A 20,149-nucleotide genomic window follows, 5' to 3' on the forward strand; every position below is an offset into this window, starting at 1 on the left:
AGGACTAAAAATGGGAGCTCAGCGAAAGGGAAGTATTATGGATATTGAGAGGAGGAAGGAGCTCAGGAAAGTTGTTTTTGAACTCCTGGGTTTGTCACATAACTGCACATGCATGGATCTGATCCTAAACAGAAGTACAAATTGAGGATAGGTCAATGCCCAGGTTCCAGACTGGCCACTGGGTGGTTGCACGTGTGGAACAGGTCCAAATAGCACTGCAAAGGCTGTGAAAACTTCACTGACACAACCAAAAGAAGACTGGTTGGAACTTGCAGCCTGAACCCATCAATACCCATGATGTGACAAAAAACAAATGTACAGCTGTCCCTTGGTGTCCACAGAAAATTAGTTCCAAGCCCTTGGCAGATACCAAAATCTGCGGATGCTCAAGTCCCTTATATAAAATGGAGTAGTATTTGCCTATAACCTACGTAATTCTCTCCTATACTTTAAATCATCTCTAGATTACTTATAATATCTAATACAATGTAAATGTTATGTAAATAGTTGTAAATGCTATATAAATAGTTGCCAGCCTGTGGCAAATTCAAGTTTTGCTTTTTGGAACTTCCTGGAATTTTTTCCCCAAGTTTTTTTCATCCGCAGTTGGTTGAATCCTCGGTTGGGGGACCCAGGAGATCTGGAAGGCCAACTGTATCAACATCTCCATAGGATTTAAAGAGACTCAGCATCTCATAACATGATATTAAAAATGTCTAGAGGGAGTTCCCTGGTGGTCTAGTAGTTAGGATTTGGCGCTTTCACTGCCATGGCACAGGTTTGATCCCTGGTAGGGGAACTGAGATCCTGCAAGCTGCACGTCGTGGCCAAAAATAAAAAAAAAATTTTAAGTGTCTAGAATAGGGACTTCCCTGGTGTCTCACTGGATAAGAATCCGCCTGCCAATGCAGGAGACAAGGGTTCGAGCCCTGTTCTGGGAAGATCCCACATGCCATGGAGCAGCTAAGCCCATGCACCACAACTACTGAGCCTGCACGCTAGAACCTGCGAGCCACAACTACTGAGCCCGTGTGCCACAACTACTGAAGCCCACGCTCCTAGAGCCCATGCTCCGCAACAAGAGAAGCCACCACAATGAGAAGCCTGTGCACTGCAACAAAGAGTAACCCCTGCTTGCCGCAACTAGAGAAAGCCCGTGAGCAGCAACGAAGACCCAATGCAGCCAAAAATAAATAAATAAATAAATTAATTAATTTTAAAAATGTCTAGAATACAATCCAAAATTACTCAGCATATAAAGAACCAGTAAAATCTCAATTCAATTAGGGAACTACAATCAACAGGCATCAACAATTACACGAGACAGATATGGAGCAGCCATGATAAAAATGCCCAAAGAAATGAGAACACTTTTGAATGGAAAGATGGAAAGTCTCAGCATAGAAACCAAATGGAAATTTTAGAACTGAAGAATACAACAACCAAAAAAAAAAAAAAATCACTTCCTTAGGTCTACTAATTGGAAATCTGGGAAAACAAGCTCAACTTTTAAGAGTGAAAACTCCTTGTGAAGGCCAACTATACTAGTCATTAACACCTCAGTGTTCATTATTTTAATCAGGTGACTTTCTTCATAACTCTAATGAGATTACGAGGCAGTGTATTTCAACTTTGTCACAACTTTAGTCACCCCTTTTTGATAAAGGGCCTATAGTTGGCACTCAATGACTACTGAATAAAGTTAATGAACAAAAATAAATAGTATCAAAATATAAGTCCTTATGAGACTAAGAAAAAAAATAAGTAAAGGGCTTCCCTGGTGGCTCAGTGGTTGAGAGTCCGCCTGTCGATGCAGGGGACACGGGTTCATGCCCCAGTCTGGGAAGATCCCACATGCCGCGGAGCGGCTGGGCCCGTGAGCCTGTGCTCCGCAATGGGAGAGGCCATAACAGTGAGAGGCCCGCGTACCGCAAAAAAAAAAAAAAAGTAAAATGTGACTACTGGGTACAAAACAGGTCCACTGTTTTATACAAGATGTTTAATATATCTTGAGACTCAACATGCTGTTCCTTTAGAGTGAGATGGGTAGTAGCTCTGCAGAACTAAATCATATTTATTTATGTGTTTAAAATATTGTTCTTAGATGAATTTAGTAAGTATTATACTACAAACCAAGAAAATGTATAAGTGATTTAAAAGCCAATGGCATTTCATCTTGGTTCCCTATATTAGTAAATCTTCACAAAATTTTATTTATACAAAAGTAACAGATACATAGATATTGTTAAAAATGGATTTTAAAAAGTAGAAATTCAGAAAAGGATCAAGATTGGAAAACATCAAAATTAACTGAGTTGGGGTTCAAAAAAGAGGAGATAGTTCTAGACCTGGACTCTATAGAGCCACCATATACAATATAGATTAAGTCTTTTATATCAACATTAAATTTGAAGAATGATTATTATTTTATATTTTCAAAAATATCTATTGCTGAAATACAAAAAACCTCAAATTCTTCAGTGCCCTGAAATGGCTTGAGTCAATGAAGCCAAACACAAACTCCCATATACATGTACACCACAGAATGTATAAATCTTTACTATACAGTTCAGATCCACTAACATATTTAATCAAGATATCTGAACAGAGATTCTTTTCAAATATTCTTCCTTAAAAATTAAAAACTTTATTTCAGGATACCACTATTGAGGGAAATGCAAATCAAAACCACAATGAACGGGACTTCCCTGGTGGCACAGTGGTTAAGAATCCACCTGCCAATGCAGGCGACAAGGGTTCGAGCCCTGGTCTGGGAAGATCCCACAGGCCATGGAGCAACTAAGCCCATGCACCACAACTACTGAGCTTGTGCTCTAGAGCCCACAAGCCACAACTGCTGAGCCTGCGTGCCACAACTCCCGAAGCTGGCATGCCTAGAGCCTGTGCTCCACAACAAGAGAAGCCACTGCAATGAGAAACTCGCTCACTGTAACGAAGATTAGCCCCCGCCCGCCGCAACTAGAGAAAGCCCACAGGCAGCAACGAAGACCCAACGCAGCCAAAAATTAATTAATTAATTAAAAAAAAACCCACAATGAGATACCACTTCACACCCACTGGGATGACTATAATCAAACACAGTTAATAACAAGGTTGGCAAGGATGTAGAGCAATATTGGAATCGCACACTGTTGGTGGTAATGTAAAAGGGTGCAGCCACTTTGGAGAACAGTCTGACAGCTCCTCAAAAGGTTAAACACAGAGTTACCATAAGATCTAGAAATTCCATCCAAGGTATATACCCAAGAGAGATGAAAACATAAATGCACATTAATGTTCAGAGCATCATTATTTATAATAGCCCAGAAGTGAAAATAACTCAAATATCCATTGATTGATTAATGAATAAACTAAATGTGATATATCCATATGATAGCATATTGTCCTATTAAAAAGGAATGAAGAAGTGATACATGCTGCAAGATAGCATAATGTTTTTGAGATTCATCTAAGTCAAAGAAGCCAGTCACAGAAGACCATATACAATGTGATTCCATTTATATGAAATGTCCAGAATAGGTAAATCTATAGAGATGGAAAGTAACTAGTATATTAGTTAGCTTAGGGCTAGCAGAGAAGGGGATGGAGAGAATAAGGTTTCTTTTAGGGGTGATAAAACTGATTGTGGTGGTAGCTGCACAACTCTGTGAACAAACTAAAAGCCATTAACTATATACTTTAAATGGGTGAATTGAATAGCATGTACTATATCTCAATAATTACAGAACTGTTAAGGAAAAAGCTGCTAGGGAAAAAACAGCACTATTTCATTTAAAGCAAAGAAGTGGTATTCACAGCAAAGTTGGTTTAATATACTTTTTTTTTTGGCGGTACGCGGGCCTCTCACTGTTGTGGCCTCTCCCGTTGCGGAGCACAGGCTCCGGACGCGCAAGCTCAGCGGCCATGGCTTACAAGCCCAGTCGCTCCGCGGCACGTGAGATCTTCCCAGACCGGGGCACGAACCTGTGTCCCCTGCATCGGCAGGCGGACTCAACCACTGCGCCACCAGGGAAGCCCTAATACACTTTTTTTGAAGATTACTTCTGTAAGTATTTTTATTCCTAATCTGAAATGTTTGAAAATCAAATATAACTACAAGAAAGATGGGAAAAATACTTCGGATGAATCTTAAGGTGAGGTATTATATGCCAGTATAGTTTTCTGTATAATTGTCAAAATACCTTTACTGCTCTGTCATTTGGAAATTAATGAAGAAATTATTCTTCAGAGCTAGAATACTATTAAAATTGCCAACCATACACAAAATAACTTAAAACTTTTTGCCTATTACTAATTTCTGTGAACAGTGCCAATTATAAACTGATTTTTAAACTATAAACTATTTAAAAAGCTAAACTCTAGCCAGAATCTGTAAAAAAAGAAAACACATTTTCATAGATGCTACTAACTTGATTTTAAAGAATATCTCAGCTTCTTTCACATGAGAGGGAAAAAATAACTAAAACAATTCTTAAGCCTGATTTCTCCTTCCTCTGAGGTCAGCTGCTTTGTACAGATGGAATTTTATATCTAGTATATTTCCATTGTTATTAATGGTAATTTAACAACGTGCAAATGATGTAATTAAAATTCATCCTCAATTCACCTCCTATATTTTATCTTTTTTTATATAAATTTATTTATTTTATTTATTTATTTTATGGATGAATTGGGTCTTCGTTGCTGTGCGCGGGCTTTCTCTAGTTGCGGTGAGCAAGGGCTACTCTTCATTGCAGTGCACAGGCTCAGTTGCTCCGCAGCACGTGGGATCTTCCCGGACCAGGGCTCGAACCCGTGTACCATGCATTGGCAGATGGATTCTTAACCACTGCTCCACCAGGGAAGCCCCTATATTTTGTCTTGATGTCCCACATTACTTCAATAGCAAATAAGGAAAACTCACTAATTAAATCTTGCATTGTTTTTTTTTTATTCATGGTTGGGACAAAGAAGGCCAAAAAGCATAAAAATTCATGGATTATTAGAGGAAACAAAGACAGCCTGAGATAGATAGATAGACAGACAGATAGATAGAAAGAAAGAAATATATGATATGTATATATGTATCTACCACAACTAAAATACTTAAGCTAAAAATACATTTAGAAGATCAGTATAAAAAAGTAACCATTGTCTCACAGAAAATCATACTAAAAAGTTGGAAGGTATAGAACAATTTAGCCACAGGTATGAAAACTAAGCAAATGAAAAAATAAAGCAATATTTTACAACAACTATAAATGGAGTATAATCTTTTAAAATTGTGAATCACGCTGTTGAACACCTGAAACTTATAAAATACTGTAAATCGAGTATACCTCAATTTTTAAGAAATAAGGAAACTGTTATAATTCCAGGAAAAAACAAAAAATTGAATAAGAAAGAAAACTAAATAACAGTACACCATGTTGCAGAGAATATTTACATAGTCATAACACTATAAATAACAAATACCAATTTAACCAAAGATTGTGATATAATTGCATTGGGATGATGTGGTGTGGAGTGTGTAAGAACACTAAATATCTTCTACAACTGGAAAGCAAAGGATAAAATCTAAAATTAACTAAGAATTAGCAGTAAAGAACAGTATTTAGAAAATGTAGGTATATACAAGAAACTATTACTAGAAAGTGGTTGCCTCTGGAACAGGGATGAGATTTAGGTACGCGGGGACAAGGATTCTTGTTTTTCACTCTCTTTCTGATTCTACTTTAACTATATGCATATATCACTATGATAAAAATAATTTAAAATTTTTATTTGCAAAACAAGTAACTGGTTGCTGCTGGGGAAGGACTCTAGATAATGGGGATAAAATGGAGAAGTCTTAACTTTTCACTTAAAACTCTTCTGTAAGTTTTATTTTTTTAATCTTTTAAAAATTTATTTTTATTTTTGGTTGCATTGGGTCTTTGTTGCTGCGCGCGGGCTCTCTCTAGTTGCGGCAAGCGGGGGCCACTCCTGCCTGCCATGCGCGGGCTTCTCACTGTGGTGGCTTCTCCTGCTGTGGAGCACGAGCTCCAGGCACGTGGGCTCAGTAGTTGTGGCACCCGGGCTCTAGAGTGCAGGCTCAGTAGCTGCTCTGCGGCATGTGGGATCTTCCCAGACCAGGGCTCGAACCCATGTTCCCTGCATTGGCAGGTGGATTCCCAACCACTGCGCCACCAGGGAATTCCTTCTGTAAGTTTTAAATAGTGTGCCATACACACACATTACCTATTTCTTTTAAATCAATTGAAAACAGTTCACAGGATTATAAAACATGAAATACAGAGCAATTAAAAACAAAAAAGCACTGTAATTCAATATAAATAAATATATAACTAAATAAAAATATAAATAAAAACATTTATTGCATACATTTTTTTTTTTTTTTTTTTTTTTTTTTGCGGTACGCGGGCCTCTCACTGCTGTGGCCTCTCCCGTTTCAGAGCGCAGGCTCAGCGGCCATGGCTCACGGGCCCAGCCGCTCCGCGGCATGTGTGATCTTCCTGGACCGGGGCACGAACCCGTGTCCCCTGCATCGGCAGGCGGACTCCCAACCACTGCGCCACCAGGGAGCACTACTGTATACATTTTTTAAAAGGCAAGTTTATTAAATAAAATGTTCAACTGTCCAATCTATATTAAGTATATTCCTGTTGCTACTTTATCCAGGATCATAATACACCTTGTATGATATAGCTTGTGGCAGAAACTGTTAGCTATTTATACAATAACCATTTTCTTTTCTTCTTGTAATAGAACCCCAATTTTTTCTAAGGTATTATTATACCTGTTCAAACTTACATTTTTTACATTTTCTATAGTCTCTTGCAACTGGGGATAGCCAATGAGATAAAACTGAAAGTCAATGGGTGGACTTCCGAAAAGACTCTCTGATCAAATAGGACCTGGGTCCCTGATGATAGGGCAGCTGCCATTCAAGCCCTAGAATATCTACCTTTGAAATTCTTTTACATAAAAGAGAAACAAAACTAATATATTTAGTCACTGTGGATTTTAGGTGGGGGAGAGTGGTGTTGCATTTCCCACTGGTACATAGATCAATAATAAATCAAAGCCTGCATGTCAGACCATCTAACCTTGTAACTTGATTTGAGGTCCATATTTGACACCATGGTTTATTTTCTCATTCTATTGGGACTTAATACTTGTGGTAAGTCACATAGAATCCTTGGACCTCAGTATGAGATACTATGTAAGATGCCTCTCTCCTTGAAATTCCCCTAAAGAATCACCAAAGAAAAGTTCATGCACAGAGTATAGAACAGTCTATAACATAGTATAGAATAGGCTATAAGTCCTATCTCCCCAAACAAACTTTACCAAGTTTTATGAAAATAAGTCTGGTTATTTTCACAGGACGTTCTAAGAGATAGAAATTAATTTTATTTATATAGATTACTATCCTGTCAACTTACTTTATTGTTAAAGAATAAATTGTGAAATTTATTGTTGAAGGGAAAATATTAAATACTATTTTCAGAAAAAAACTAAAACATGTTAGTTGCTCCATATTCTTGGTATATTTCATTAATATTTGTCCTACAATCCATTATTTTTCATATTAAGAATTATCCTAGGCCTGTGTCAGGTATATATCCCACAGAATTGTTGACTGTTATATGGTAGTCATGAATCCATGGCATTAAATGTTTATATAAGAGTCAGAAAGTAAGTTACTAACAAATACTCTTCTTAAATTTAGAGAATAGAACATTCCTTATTACTTCTCTCCCTTCCTCCAGCCCAACAGCAAAGGAGCCTTGCCTAAACAAAATGTTCAGAATACCTCTGTACATTAATTACTTAATATCTGACAGACTGTCAGACCAGTAAACTAATCCCAGGACCGACTGAACAAACCAGATTATTACCTCTGTCTTAAGTAACTTCCTGCTGCCACCACACTGGATAGCAAGTCCTAAGATTCAGTCTGTACCCTCTTTTCTCATCTCTGAAGATACCTTGTCTACTTAAGTCTGTTCAAATACACAACTACAAAAAAGGCTCAGAGCATAAACTACAGTGTCACTAGACATCGATGAGGTAAATTTTTAGTATACTCTCTCAATTAACTTGGCCTTGGTTTATTTAACATTATTAAATAATGTCTTTGAAGTTCTGGGTTGTAACTCCCCTTCTACTCACTAGCTTCCTTTAAAGCAAATATTTGTCCCTTACAGCTGATCTATTCCCATCCCAAGGAAGAAAATGAATTTTCCTTAAACTCATTGATGCTTGAAGAAAGAAACCTGTTAATGCTGCAGGTTCAACTACTAAGTTTCAAGTCAAAATTATTCTCCTTGGAGTTAGTATCCCTGAATTCTGCCTAGTGAGATTTCCTGGCTAGCTTTTTTCTTTGCTGTTCCACATCTTAATCCATGATCCTAAGATTGGATCCTTGTCCTCACAACTGACTCCCCTTGTCTGTTCTTATCCTACTTTATTATCCATACTTTTCTTGGAAGCTAATTATCCTGGATCTTCTACGATTAATGATCTCATTCTAGAATTGCCTTGCTTTCACTTTTATTTTCTAAAAGCTTAATTTTTAATTTTTTTTTTTTTTTTTGCGGTACGCAGGTCTCTCACTGTTGTGGCCTCTCCCGCTGCGGAGCACAGGCTCCGGCCGCGCAGGCTCAGCGGCCATGGCTCACGGGCCCAGCCGCTCCGCGGCATGTGAGATCTTCCCGGACCGGGGCACGAACCCGTGTCCCCTGCATCGGCAGGCGGACTCTCAACCACTGCGCCACCAGGGAAGCCCCTCTAAAAGCTTAATTTAATCCATAACTTAAATCAGGAGAAAAAGGCAGAGTTCCAAATTTATCACTGGGAATTCTTTCCTTTCACTGCCCCAACTTTCCCAGACTAACCTACCGATATCCTTCTCTCCTCCAATCCAGGCAGATCTCAAAGTCAACAGTAGAACATTACAATTTAACTGCACTTCATGGGACTTCCCTGGTGGCACAGTGGCTAACACTCGGTGCTCCCAATGCAGGGGGCCCAGGTTCGATCCCTGATCAGGGAACTAGATCCCACGTGCATGCCACAACTAAGAGTTCGCATGCCACAACTCAGGAGCTGGCAAGCCACAACTAAGGAGCCCACGTGCCACAACTAAGAAGCCCACATGCCACAACTAAAGGAGCCAGCAAGCCACAATTAAGGAGCCCGCCAGGTTGCAACTAAGACACAGTGCAACCAAATAAATAAATAAATGAATAAAACAATTTAACTACACTTCAAACTCTTCTAATTGTAGTCAAGTTGGTCATATACCTAAATTCCTACAATAATTCTGATGGAAGGTTTGGAGGTTCTTTTGCCTCAGAACTTAAGTGACTAGGAAAAGATCATGAAGTAAATAACAAAGTTAGAACTAAAATCCAAATATCTTAATGAAGAACGAAAAGGAAATCATATGTCTGTCAATAGTCAATTTTTATATTTCCAGCTCACTTTTCCAAGTAGAACAAGTATTCTTCCTGAAAAGCTCAAAAAGTACATCTAATTAAATGTTCTACCAAGTTTTAGAGGAATAACTGAAGTACAATAAACTGCATATATTTAAAGTGTACAATTGATCCATTTTGTCACACTTCATGTCATACCACTGAAACCATAATCACAATCAAGAAAACAAGTAACAGGACTTCCCTGGTGGTCCAGTGGTTAAGAATCTGCCTGCCAATGCAGGGGGACACGAGTTCGATCCCACATGCCGTGGGGCAACTAAGCCTGCGCACCACAACTACTGAGCCTGCATGCTGCATCTACTGAAGCCCGCATGCTGCAACTACTGAGCCTACACACCACAACTACTGAAGCTCACATGCACTAGAGCCCACACGCGGCAACTACTGAACCCACGCACCGCAACCACTGAAGCCCGCGTGCTCCGGGGCCCACGTGCTGCAACTACTGAGCCCACATGCTGCAACCGCTGAAGCCTGCACACCTAGAGCCTGCACTCCACAACAAGAGAAGCCACTGCAATGAGAAGCACACTCGCCACAACAAAAAGTAGCCCCCACTCACCGTAATTAGAGAAAGCCCGCGCGCAGAAACGAAGACCCAGCACAGCCAAAAAAAAAACGAGTAACAAACATTTCTATCACCTCTAGTTTCATGTCCCTGTGTAATTTATCCCTGCCTCTCCTTCCTCCTGCACCAACACCAGTACCAGGCTCTAGGTAAGCTTTGTTTCATGATAGATTTTGCATTTTCTAGAATTTTATATGAATGGAATCATAAGCATGTGCTCTATTTTTAATTGGATTCTTTCGTTTAGCATAGTGATTGGGAGATTCACTTATGTTGTGTGTGTACCAACAGGTCTTCCTTTTTACTGCTAAGTCACTGAATATAATTTTACAAAGTAGTAAAAAGAAAATCCTCATGAAAAACATCTTACTATATTTATAATAAGCAGAATGAACATTTTTAATATGCTTCTATTTTAGAAGGAAGAAGGTCAAAGAAACACTGCCCAGTGAAGAAGTATATTTTATTAGTATCAAACTCTCAGGAAAAATAAATTAAAGACTTCAATAATCTAGCTTTAGCAGCTAAAAATGCAGGACAAGACTTCTTTAAAACATATTCCCGTTCCAGTGGACTAGTTATTAAATGTATGTTGCTGAGAAAAGTTAACTAATATAGGAGAAAATACAATGATAGGTATTACTGTATGTATTACAAATCATTTATTATATACTATTATTTTGAGTTCAGTTCAAAAAATTTTTATTCATTCACAAAAAACCAGAGACATTTTACAACAAATATTTATTTTAAATGGGAATAAACGAGACGCGTACTAAAGAACAATACTGTAAAAAAAAAAGAAAAAAGGATAGACTATACTAAGGACTTCCTTTTTAGCCATAATATATAAACATTTTTCAGTAAATGACTTGCTATCCTGTATTAGTTTGTGTGAACATAGGAGGATATATTGCTGTTTCTTCATGCCATTTGTTTCCTGAGAATACACCCTTGAAAATCCCACAGTTGACTGCAATGTTCCTTAATTACAAAATTAATCCTAAAATCACAATTTTTGATGACTATAAAGTGTTACATATATTTGAAACTACAATATATGTGGTTATATTGTTTATATACTGTACGTATTTGCATTCAAAACTACAATGATGTATATAGTATGAAATGTTACCATTACACAGCTAATAATTTCTTTAAGTCCATCATTTTTTATAATAGCATATTTGGGACAACACCTCAGATTCTCAGAAAGGTGCTTCAGGATGTTCTTATAACTTAATAGAGAACTAGGCAGGAAAAAGTGTACCCTAAAGCTGTAAGTATAAATGACTCTGGAGACTTCCTTGGTGGCGCAGTGGTTAAGAATCCGCCTGCCAACGCAGGGGACAGGGGTTTGAGCCCTGGTCCAGGAAGACCCCACATGCCGCGGAGCAACTAAGCCCATGCGCCACAACTACTGAGACGGTGTGCCACAATTACTGAACCCCATGTGCCTAGAGCCTGTGCTCTGCAACAAGAGAAGCCACCGCAATGAGAAGCCTGTGCGCCGTAACTAGAGAAAGCCCGCGCACAACAATGAAGATCCAACACAGCCAAAAATAAATAAAATAAATAAATTTTAAAAGAATAAATAAATAAATGACTCTGAACATAAATTCTTTCCTCTTCATATTTTCAATCAGCTACTCATAAAAAATAAAGCATCAAGAAATTACATTTAGGGACTTCCCTGGTGGCACAGTGGTTAAGAATCCGCCTGCCAATGCAGGGGACATTGGTTCGATCCCTGGTCTGGGAAGATCCCACATGGAGCGGGGCAACTAAGCCTGTGCGCCACAACTACTGAGCCTGAGCTATAGAGCCCGTGAGCCACAACTACTGAAGCCTGCACGCCCTAGAGTCTGCATGCTGCAACTACTGAAACCCAAACACCTAGAGCCCTTGCCCTGCAACAAGAGAAGCCACTACACTGAGAAGCCTGTGCACTGCAACGAAGAGTAGCCCCCACTCGCCGCAACTAGAGAAAGCCCGTGTGCAGCAACAAAGACCCAACGTAGCCAAAAATAAATAAACAAAATTATTTTTAAAAACAGAAATTACATTTAGAAGTACATTAAGGAAGGATTCTCATATTTATCACTTAATGACAAAATTATGGAAATACAGAAAGTTCAACTGTATTTTACAACTCTTCTCCCTATATTTTAATTTAAGTATTGAATGTAACAATTAATATTACTCAAAGATGATAGTCTTAAAAGATAATAACTACCATATGCAAGGCAAACATAAAAATCATTCCATTACTGCTACAAATAGAAATTTATTAGGGACTTCCCTGGTGGCACAGTGGTTAAGAATCCGCCTGTCAATGCAGGAGTCATGGGTTCGATTCCTGGTCCAGTAAGATCCCAAATGCCGCCAAGCAACAAAGCCCGTGCACCACAACTACTGAGCCTGCACTCTAGAGCCCGCGAGCCACAACTACTGAGCCCACGCACCACAACTACTGAAGCCTGCGTGCCTAGAGCCTACGCTCCACAACAAGAGAAGCCACTGCAATAAGAAGTCCATGCACTGCAAGGAAGAGTAGCCCCCGCTCTCTGCAACTAGAGAAAGCCCACGCACAGCAACGAAGACCCAACGCAGCCAAAAATAAATAAATTATAAAAAGAAAAGAAATTTATTAGGTAGGTGCTCAATAAAATACAGCTATATTTATTCCATGGGCATGCAGGAAGGGAGAAAAGGATAAGAATGAATATGCATTCCTTTTACATTCACCCAACTTTAGATAACGTTAGTTGCTTTTCCCACCATTTAGAATTCTTTTTATATAAAATTTCCAACTTCTGTAGTCAAATTCAGCTGAATTTTATCAGCTAAATTTAGGCAGAGGTTTTTAACACTCTCGATTATAAATTAAATCAACTTTATTTTACCTTATAATACCAATTAAGGAATATGCTATTGGATAGAAGTGTCTTATCAAGACTGACTTGAAAAGGATGTCAATTATTTTTATCATCTACTACACTAGTCATGTCAGTGGCTCACTTAATACACCAAGGATTCAAAATAAGTGATTATGCATAAGTTATTTTCTGTAAGAGTATTTTTTAGTACCAATATAAGTAACTTCTTTGACATACGGCATACCACTTAGAACACTTATAATTTATGTAATGTATTTGATGTAATGTTTTATACAAGGAATTCCCTAGTCCCATTATGCTTAATGACATATCAGCTCTTCTCCTATAAACTTTGTTTTTCAATAGCTTATGAAACAGTTTAAATATTGCTCTAGGATAAAACTTGGCAGTTAAGAACCATCAAGACAATAATGCATATTTTTTTTAAAAGTCCATATGTAATTTTACAAGAAGGGAGTGATATATTCTGTTATTATCTTCATCTAAGAGAGCCCCTGGAATCTTTTTTGTCTGGTCTTACAAAGAGAAATACAAAAAGAAAAAAACAACAATGCAATTTGAGAACTAGCATGAATATTACACTGAACGAAAGTGATGCAGTTAAGATAAAGACTAGTGGATATTTTACAGATTCCAGTTCCAGAGAAAGATTTTAAACCAGTATCCTGCTTAGTGTTCTACTGTTAGCCATAATGTCAAGACTAGGATTTAATGTAACATGAAAACATTAGCTGCTTTTCTCTGGTTGATATAAACATATTATTTTAGTATATTACAACAGTCAATGATCAACAGCATCAAGAGCTGACAATGGCTAGAGCTGTCAAGAAAGTTGTTATCCATGATGCTAGTAAATCCAACATAAAGGGATGTAATCAATAATACTGATCAACTAACATCAAAACAAAAAAACAATCACAAATCATTACTCTATGGTCAGATAGTCCCCCTAAACCTAGACTGTCTAGTATTGAATTGGACAAAAAGTTCGTTTGGGTTTTTCCATAACATCTTACTGAAAAACTGGAACAAACGTTTTGGCCAACTCAATAAATGCATGTCCCTAGCCCCAAGGGGCATCTAAATGCAGTATGAATATCTCAGCATAAATTTACCAACACTAATGGAAAAATATCCTACTAATCAGCTGCTTGTTTTCACATGTTGACCACTATATCTAAAAACACTCCAGTCTCCATGATTGCTTTTGCTTAAAATGTGTATTTTCCTCAAATTTGGAAAAGGTTAAATGTTCAAAGACTGCAAAGCTAGCAAAGCTAACTGACTTTAGGAGTATGGTTTCCTGGTCATTGTCCCCTGGTCATTCTTACAATAGGGTTTTGCAGAATATACAATTACTTACAAACAAAACAAAACAGAAACATCAAAATACTCACTGAGTTTATATTATATGCACAACACTCTGGGGCCAATTTTTTAAAAGTCATAAAGTCTGCCCGTCAAGAATCATAACTTAGTTGAGACAAGATTTAAATGAACAATTAGTCATTATCTAATAAAAACATTGTACTACATAGTACAGAGGCAGGCTTTAATGCCTGTTAAGAGTTTAAGGATGGGAGAAAAACAGTGCGGGCTAAAATTGTCAGAGACAGCTTTATGGAGGAAGGTGGAGTGGAATTTTTATCCTAGACAGCCATCCAGAATTGAAATCAATCCTGGGATAGAGATTTAAGAGTTTCCAGTTAAAAGAAATAGTTAAGGAGTAGCAACTATCAATTCACTTGCATCGCATATTTTGTAAATGGTGAAAACCAGTTTTAAGTGAATGTGAAAACAAGAGGAAATGATTACAAATTAATACTACATGGAAATGTTTTGTCATTAGATTTCTTTGGGGGAATAGGGGTTGGGAGATGGGTGACACACTAAAGAAAAAACACTGAATAATTAAGAGTTAGTAGCCTTGGTTCAGAAAAGTCCAATTTCCAGTAGAACAGTTTTCCATTCACCTTGTTTTGACCTTGTTTTCTTAATTCCCTCAAATTCCATTCATTTAATATTTTGTTCAAATAACACAGTTATTATAAGCAAGATCAGAATTACATCAAAATATTAACTACACTAATCTATCCTAGAAAATAATGAGTCAAATGAAATCAATGCTTTGATTCTAAAAATTTTAGACTACTTTGAGTTATTTTTCCTTATCCAAAATAGCCTGTCTTGGAATTTATATAGGAAACTCTTAGAAGGATTTTAAGAAAGATCGCAGAAGAGCCATATACAGTCGAATGATTACTTCCTTAGCTTTGCAACTAATCACTTTGTTTAGAAATCCCATCATTTAACAAGATTTTGCTGCAACTACTGAATACAGATCCTCCATTCTATGAGTCTGCCTACCCACTACATCTAAATTCAAACTTCAAAACTATCTGCCCAGATCTATACTTCCATTTTACTTAAAATGTACTATTTCCTCTTTAGCAAATAACTTTATACTCTGCAAGATGAAGCATACTCCCTTTCCCAAATACACACAAAAGTTGAAGTCTATTTACTAACCTGCCTGTCTTGGAGAGATGCCTGAAATAAGCTACAAGCTCATTTTATATAAATGCTGGAACTATTCCAGAACTGAGCTTAATGGGGTTCACTCATCCTTTGAGATTATTGTATGAGACACTATAAAGACATCCTTTCATGAGAAAATACGAGAGATTAAAGACAGAAGTACCGGGCTTCCCTAGTGGCGCAGTGGTTGAGAATCTGCCTGCCAATGCAGGGGACACGGGTTCGGGCCCTGGTCTGGGAAGATCCCACGTGCCGTGGAGCAACTAGGCCCGTGAGCCACAACTACTGAGCCTGCGCGTCTGGAGCCTGTGCTCCGACAAGAGAGCCCACAATAGTAAGAGAGCCCGCAATAGTGAGAGGCCCACGCACCGCGATGAAGAGTGGCCCCCGCTTGCAGCAACTAGAGAAAGCCCTTGCACAGAAACGAAGACCCAACACAGCCAAAAATAAAAATAAACAAAAAAATAAATTAAAAAAAGACAGAAGTACTTAGTTCCTTATAGTACTTTAAAACCTACACAGTGTTATATGTACTAATCAATATTCACATGCTAATAGTACTCCTCCTCACTTAAAATAAACCTAGATCTGTAAATAATAGGATAAATTAAGTTCACCATCATCACTAAAAGCATTTATAAAATTTCTATTTGTGCTTAATACTGTGGTAGAGTTTACACACAAAAAAGTGTTAACTACAATGAAACTGAAATTTGAAACTATCATTATGGATTTTACAATTTAAAATTAAGATCATTCTTGGAAAACAATTATTCAATACTTTAATTATTCTAGCCAGTGATGATTCTTAAAAGATAGTCCAAAGGACAGAGACTCTTGAAATAATTTTGGGTGAAATGAAATTTATGAAATATTGACATAAAAATGACGCTCCAGGGAGTTCCACTTCCACCTTAGATGTAGAAAGCCTGAGTGTCACTCCTAACCTAAAAACAAGAAAAAGTCATTTAACTATCATATTACATTTCTTGAGCATATCGGAGAACTGAGTTAACAGGGCAACCTGTATCTGACATTTCAAGAAAGATAGATTCCTCCAAAACAACAGCAGGAAGAGGCAGCTACCTTGCAAGCGAGTAAGAAAAAAATCAGCGACAATTTTAACAAAGTGCCACTAATCTATTTCCTGTCTCCATAGATTTGGCTATTCTGGCCATTTCATACAAATAGAATAAAAAAATACATGGTGTTTTGTATTTGGCTTCTTTGACTTAGAATGTTTTGAAGGTTCATCCATGCATGTATCAGAAAACTTCATTCCTTTTTTATTAACAATATTCCATTCTATAGATTAGATATACCACATTTTGTTCTATTGATGGACATTTGACTTGTACACTGAAAACTATAAAACATTGCTGAAAGAAATTAAAAATCTAAATCAATGGAAAGGCATTCTAATTTTGTGAGTCAGAAGACTTAAATATTGTTAAAATGGCAATACACCCCAAATCAATCTACTGATTCAATGCAACCCCTATCAAAATCTCAGCTGCTTCTTTTGCAGAAATTGAAAAACTGATACAAAAATTCATATGTAAATGCAAGGGACCCAGAATAGACACAACAACTTGAAAAATTAGAAAGATGGGGAAATGACACTTTCTGATTTCAACACTTACTATAAACCTAGAGTAATCAAGACAATATGATACTGATGCAAGGATAGACACAGAAAGCAATGGAATAGAATTGAGAATCCAGAAGTAAAACCTTATGCTTATGATCAGTTGATTTTCAACAACAGTGATAAGACGATTCAATGGGAAAGAATAATCTTTTCAACAAACAGTTGCTCGGACTATAACAGAGAAGAAAAAACCTGACTCCATATTGAATCTATTCCTTTAGCTCTAACCTTTGCGCTCTGTTGCCTGTGCTTAGTCATGCAGGTTTTGCACCTTTCATAAAAGAATGTTGCCTATAGCCTAAAATATACAAGATAGCCCATTCTCAAGGCTCTGACTTCTTAAAGGTATAACACTTTTTCATTCATATAGAGATAAAATGTTGCCAAACAGAGAATAAGATTTGTCTTGCAGGAGGTCTAGGAACATTGTGATCAGACCTCCGTGGACAGCTGCAAGAACAAAGGCACCAAGAAGTCTGCAACAACCAGCCATACCCTCTCCCCTTTTACTATAAAAGAAGCCTGAATTCTAACTCAGGGAAGATGGTTCTTTGGGACACTAGTCCACCATCTTCTCGGTCTGCTGGCTTTAGGAATAAAGTCGTTATTCCTTGCCCCCACAACACGTCTCTCAATTTATTGAGCTGTTATGTGGCAAGCAGTAGGAGCTTGCCAATTAAAAAATGGACAAGGACCTGAATGGACATCTGTTTATAGGTATGTAGATGTACACAAGTAAATCTTTATACATGATCCAAAGAGATAAATCAGATATTCTGACCTAAGTTTTCCCAGCACCATGAATTTACAGAGACTGACAGTTTTGACTTTAAGGAAGAAGCTAAGGGAAAGAAAGGCTCAAGTTAGTATACATTTGAATTTGGAAGCATCTTGTTTTAAATACTATGGATTCAGTTTAAATCCCTTCCTCTAATGGGCAAGTTATATTATCTCATTAAATTGCTAGTTATATCCTAAAATGAAAAATTCTGAATTCCAAATTTTTATATTATACTAGCATTTAAGACAAATAAATTAAAAGAAAATAGGAAGGGCTTCCCTGGTGGCGCAGTGGTTGAGAGTCCACCTGCCAATGCAGGGGACACGGGTTCATGCCCCGGTCTGGGAAGATCCCACATGCCGCAGAACGGCTGGGCCCGTGAGCCATGGCCGCTGAGCCTACGCGTCCGGAGCCTGTGCTCCGCAATGGGAGAGGCCACAACAGTAAGAGGCCCGCATACCGCCAAAAAAAAAAAAAAAAAAAACACACAAGAAAATAGGAAGATGAATTCATACTGAAAAAGAGAACCAATAAATAGTATCAGGAAAAAAACTAATCCTGTCATAAATCCAAAATAATGACAGAGCAAGAAAGTACGTAATTTTACACAAGAATACATGTAACAGAATTAATGCAACATATATCCCCACCAAAAAAAAAAAAAAGATTAAAACACACAAAAAAGCAATAAATGTAATTTCTATATTATGTAAACCATAAGATTCAAAAGCACACAGCACGGGTTAGAAATATCAACTGTCACTAATTAGGAATGGTGAATCAAGGTTTTATGAAATACACCAAGCTTAAAATTCTTATTATAATTTTCACTGTTTTATTAATTTTTTTTATCATTTCACCTTTCGAATGACATAATACATATCTGTGTATATACCTATAAAATAGTGAACTTAATGTTAGAAAGGGGATATTTATATCAACTTAGCTCATTTTATCTCTACCTAAAAATTTTTAGTAGAATTTAAATAAGCCTTTACAAATTCCAAAAAGCTAGTGTTTCATGTACAACATTTAATTTTACAGAATTAATTTAATTAGGTTTTACTATATAGAAAGGTTTTAAATTCAAAATTTATAAAAATACTCCCAACATAAAAATTATATGTCAGGGTGATGAAGTTTATAAGAATAAGAAGCTAGTCATATAAATGGTCCCATGATAATAATCAGTGGCTATTAAAGCTCAGAAGCACACAGAAGCAGAATTGCAGCTCTGCAGTACTCCCATTTGGCCTCTAAGAACACAGCCATATTGACATCTAAAACAAGATCTGTTAACCTACTCAGCAAGAAAAATAACTGTAGGGAAGATTACATCTGTCAAGACCAGGAGAACCCTCAAGAATTCAGGCTGGTGGTAACTATCTCACAGGAAAACCTAGAACATAAAGATTACCTCAGCAACTTTTGGAGGCACTCCATCCCCAAGCACTTCTCTGATGAAGCAGTGCTGGCCCATGTAATATGAGAGTCCACAGGTCCTCTTGAAGGCATCTTTCAGTCGTTTCAGCTCTACATCTGTAACTGAAATTCAGAAAGAGAAGATGGGTAAGAAACTAGAGGAGAAAAGTCATCTCCCAAAATCTTTACATTTTTTCAACCCAATTCCTAATAAAAATTGGCAAATATTATTTCTCTTTCCAAATAAGTCAAATAAACCCAAAGATATTTTTCATAATTCTAATATCTTCAAATCTAATCTAGAGAATAAATATGCAAATTCCTGACCCACTATTTTCAAATGACAGAACATTAAATTATGCATACAAGTTTTAGGCAGGGGTAAGGAAGAGGTAACAAGTACTTCGAATTAGCAAGTAAGCTAAATGGCCTTAGACGCTGGCATTAATATGTTTTTAGCAGCAATGCACTCATTGCCTCTGGGATAAAAATTATATTATTTCTACTCTTTGAGCACGTATCTATCCATGCAGAAGACACCCCCTAAGTTTAGTTTAGACCGTGTCATCATCTACAAAGAAAGCAACCTATAAATAGATGATTCTAATAAACTATAATTTTTAGACACCCACTCTCAAAAAAAAAATTACTGAGCCATTACTTTATTTTAGGCATTGAAGCCTTTTTTCCACTGAATAGAACAATCTCTGTCTACAAGGACAGAAAAATAAATACTCTTTAGTATTATGTGGTCAGTACAATCGTCACTATGGAGGCACA

At 37.3% G+C, this 20,149-nt stretch overlaps 1 protein-coding gene across 2 annotated transcripts in view; it reads right to left on the reverse strand.

The window, feature by feature from the left end:
- USP32 (ubiquitin specific peptidase 32) overlaps positions 1-20,149 on the reverse strand; it is a 198,092-nt gene that overhangs the window by 116,286 nt on the left and 61,657 nt on the right. For both annotated transcript variants that reach the window (XM_030881837.2, XM_030881838.3), the window contains exon 2: positions 19,365-19,492. In XM_030881837.2, the coding sequence (XP_030737697.1) occupies positions 19,365-19,492 (128 nt within the window). The remainder of the gene's footprint in view (positions 1-19,364; positions 19,493-20,149) is intronic.

This window comes from Globicephala melas, chromosome 20 (genome assembly GCF_963455315.2).
Source record: "Globicephala melas chromosome 20, mGloMel1.2, whole genome shotgun sequence".
NCBI classification, from domain to species: Eukaryota; Metazoa; Chordata; class Mammalia; order Artiodactyla; family Delphinidae; genus Globicephala; species Globicephala melas.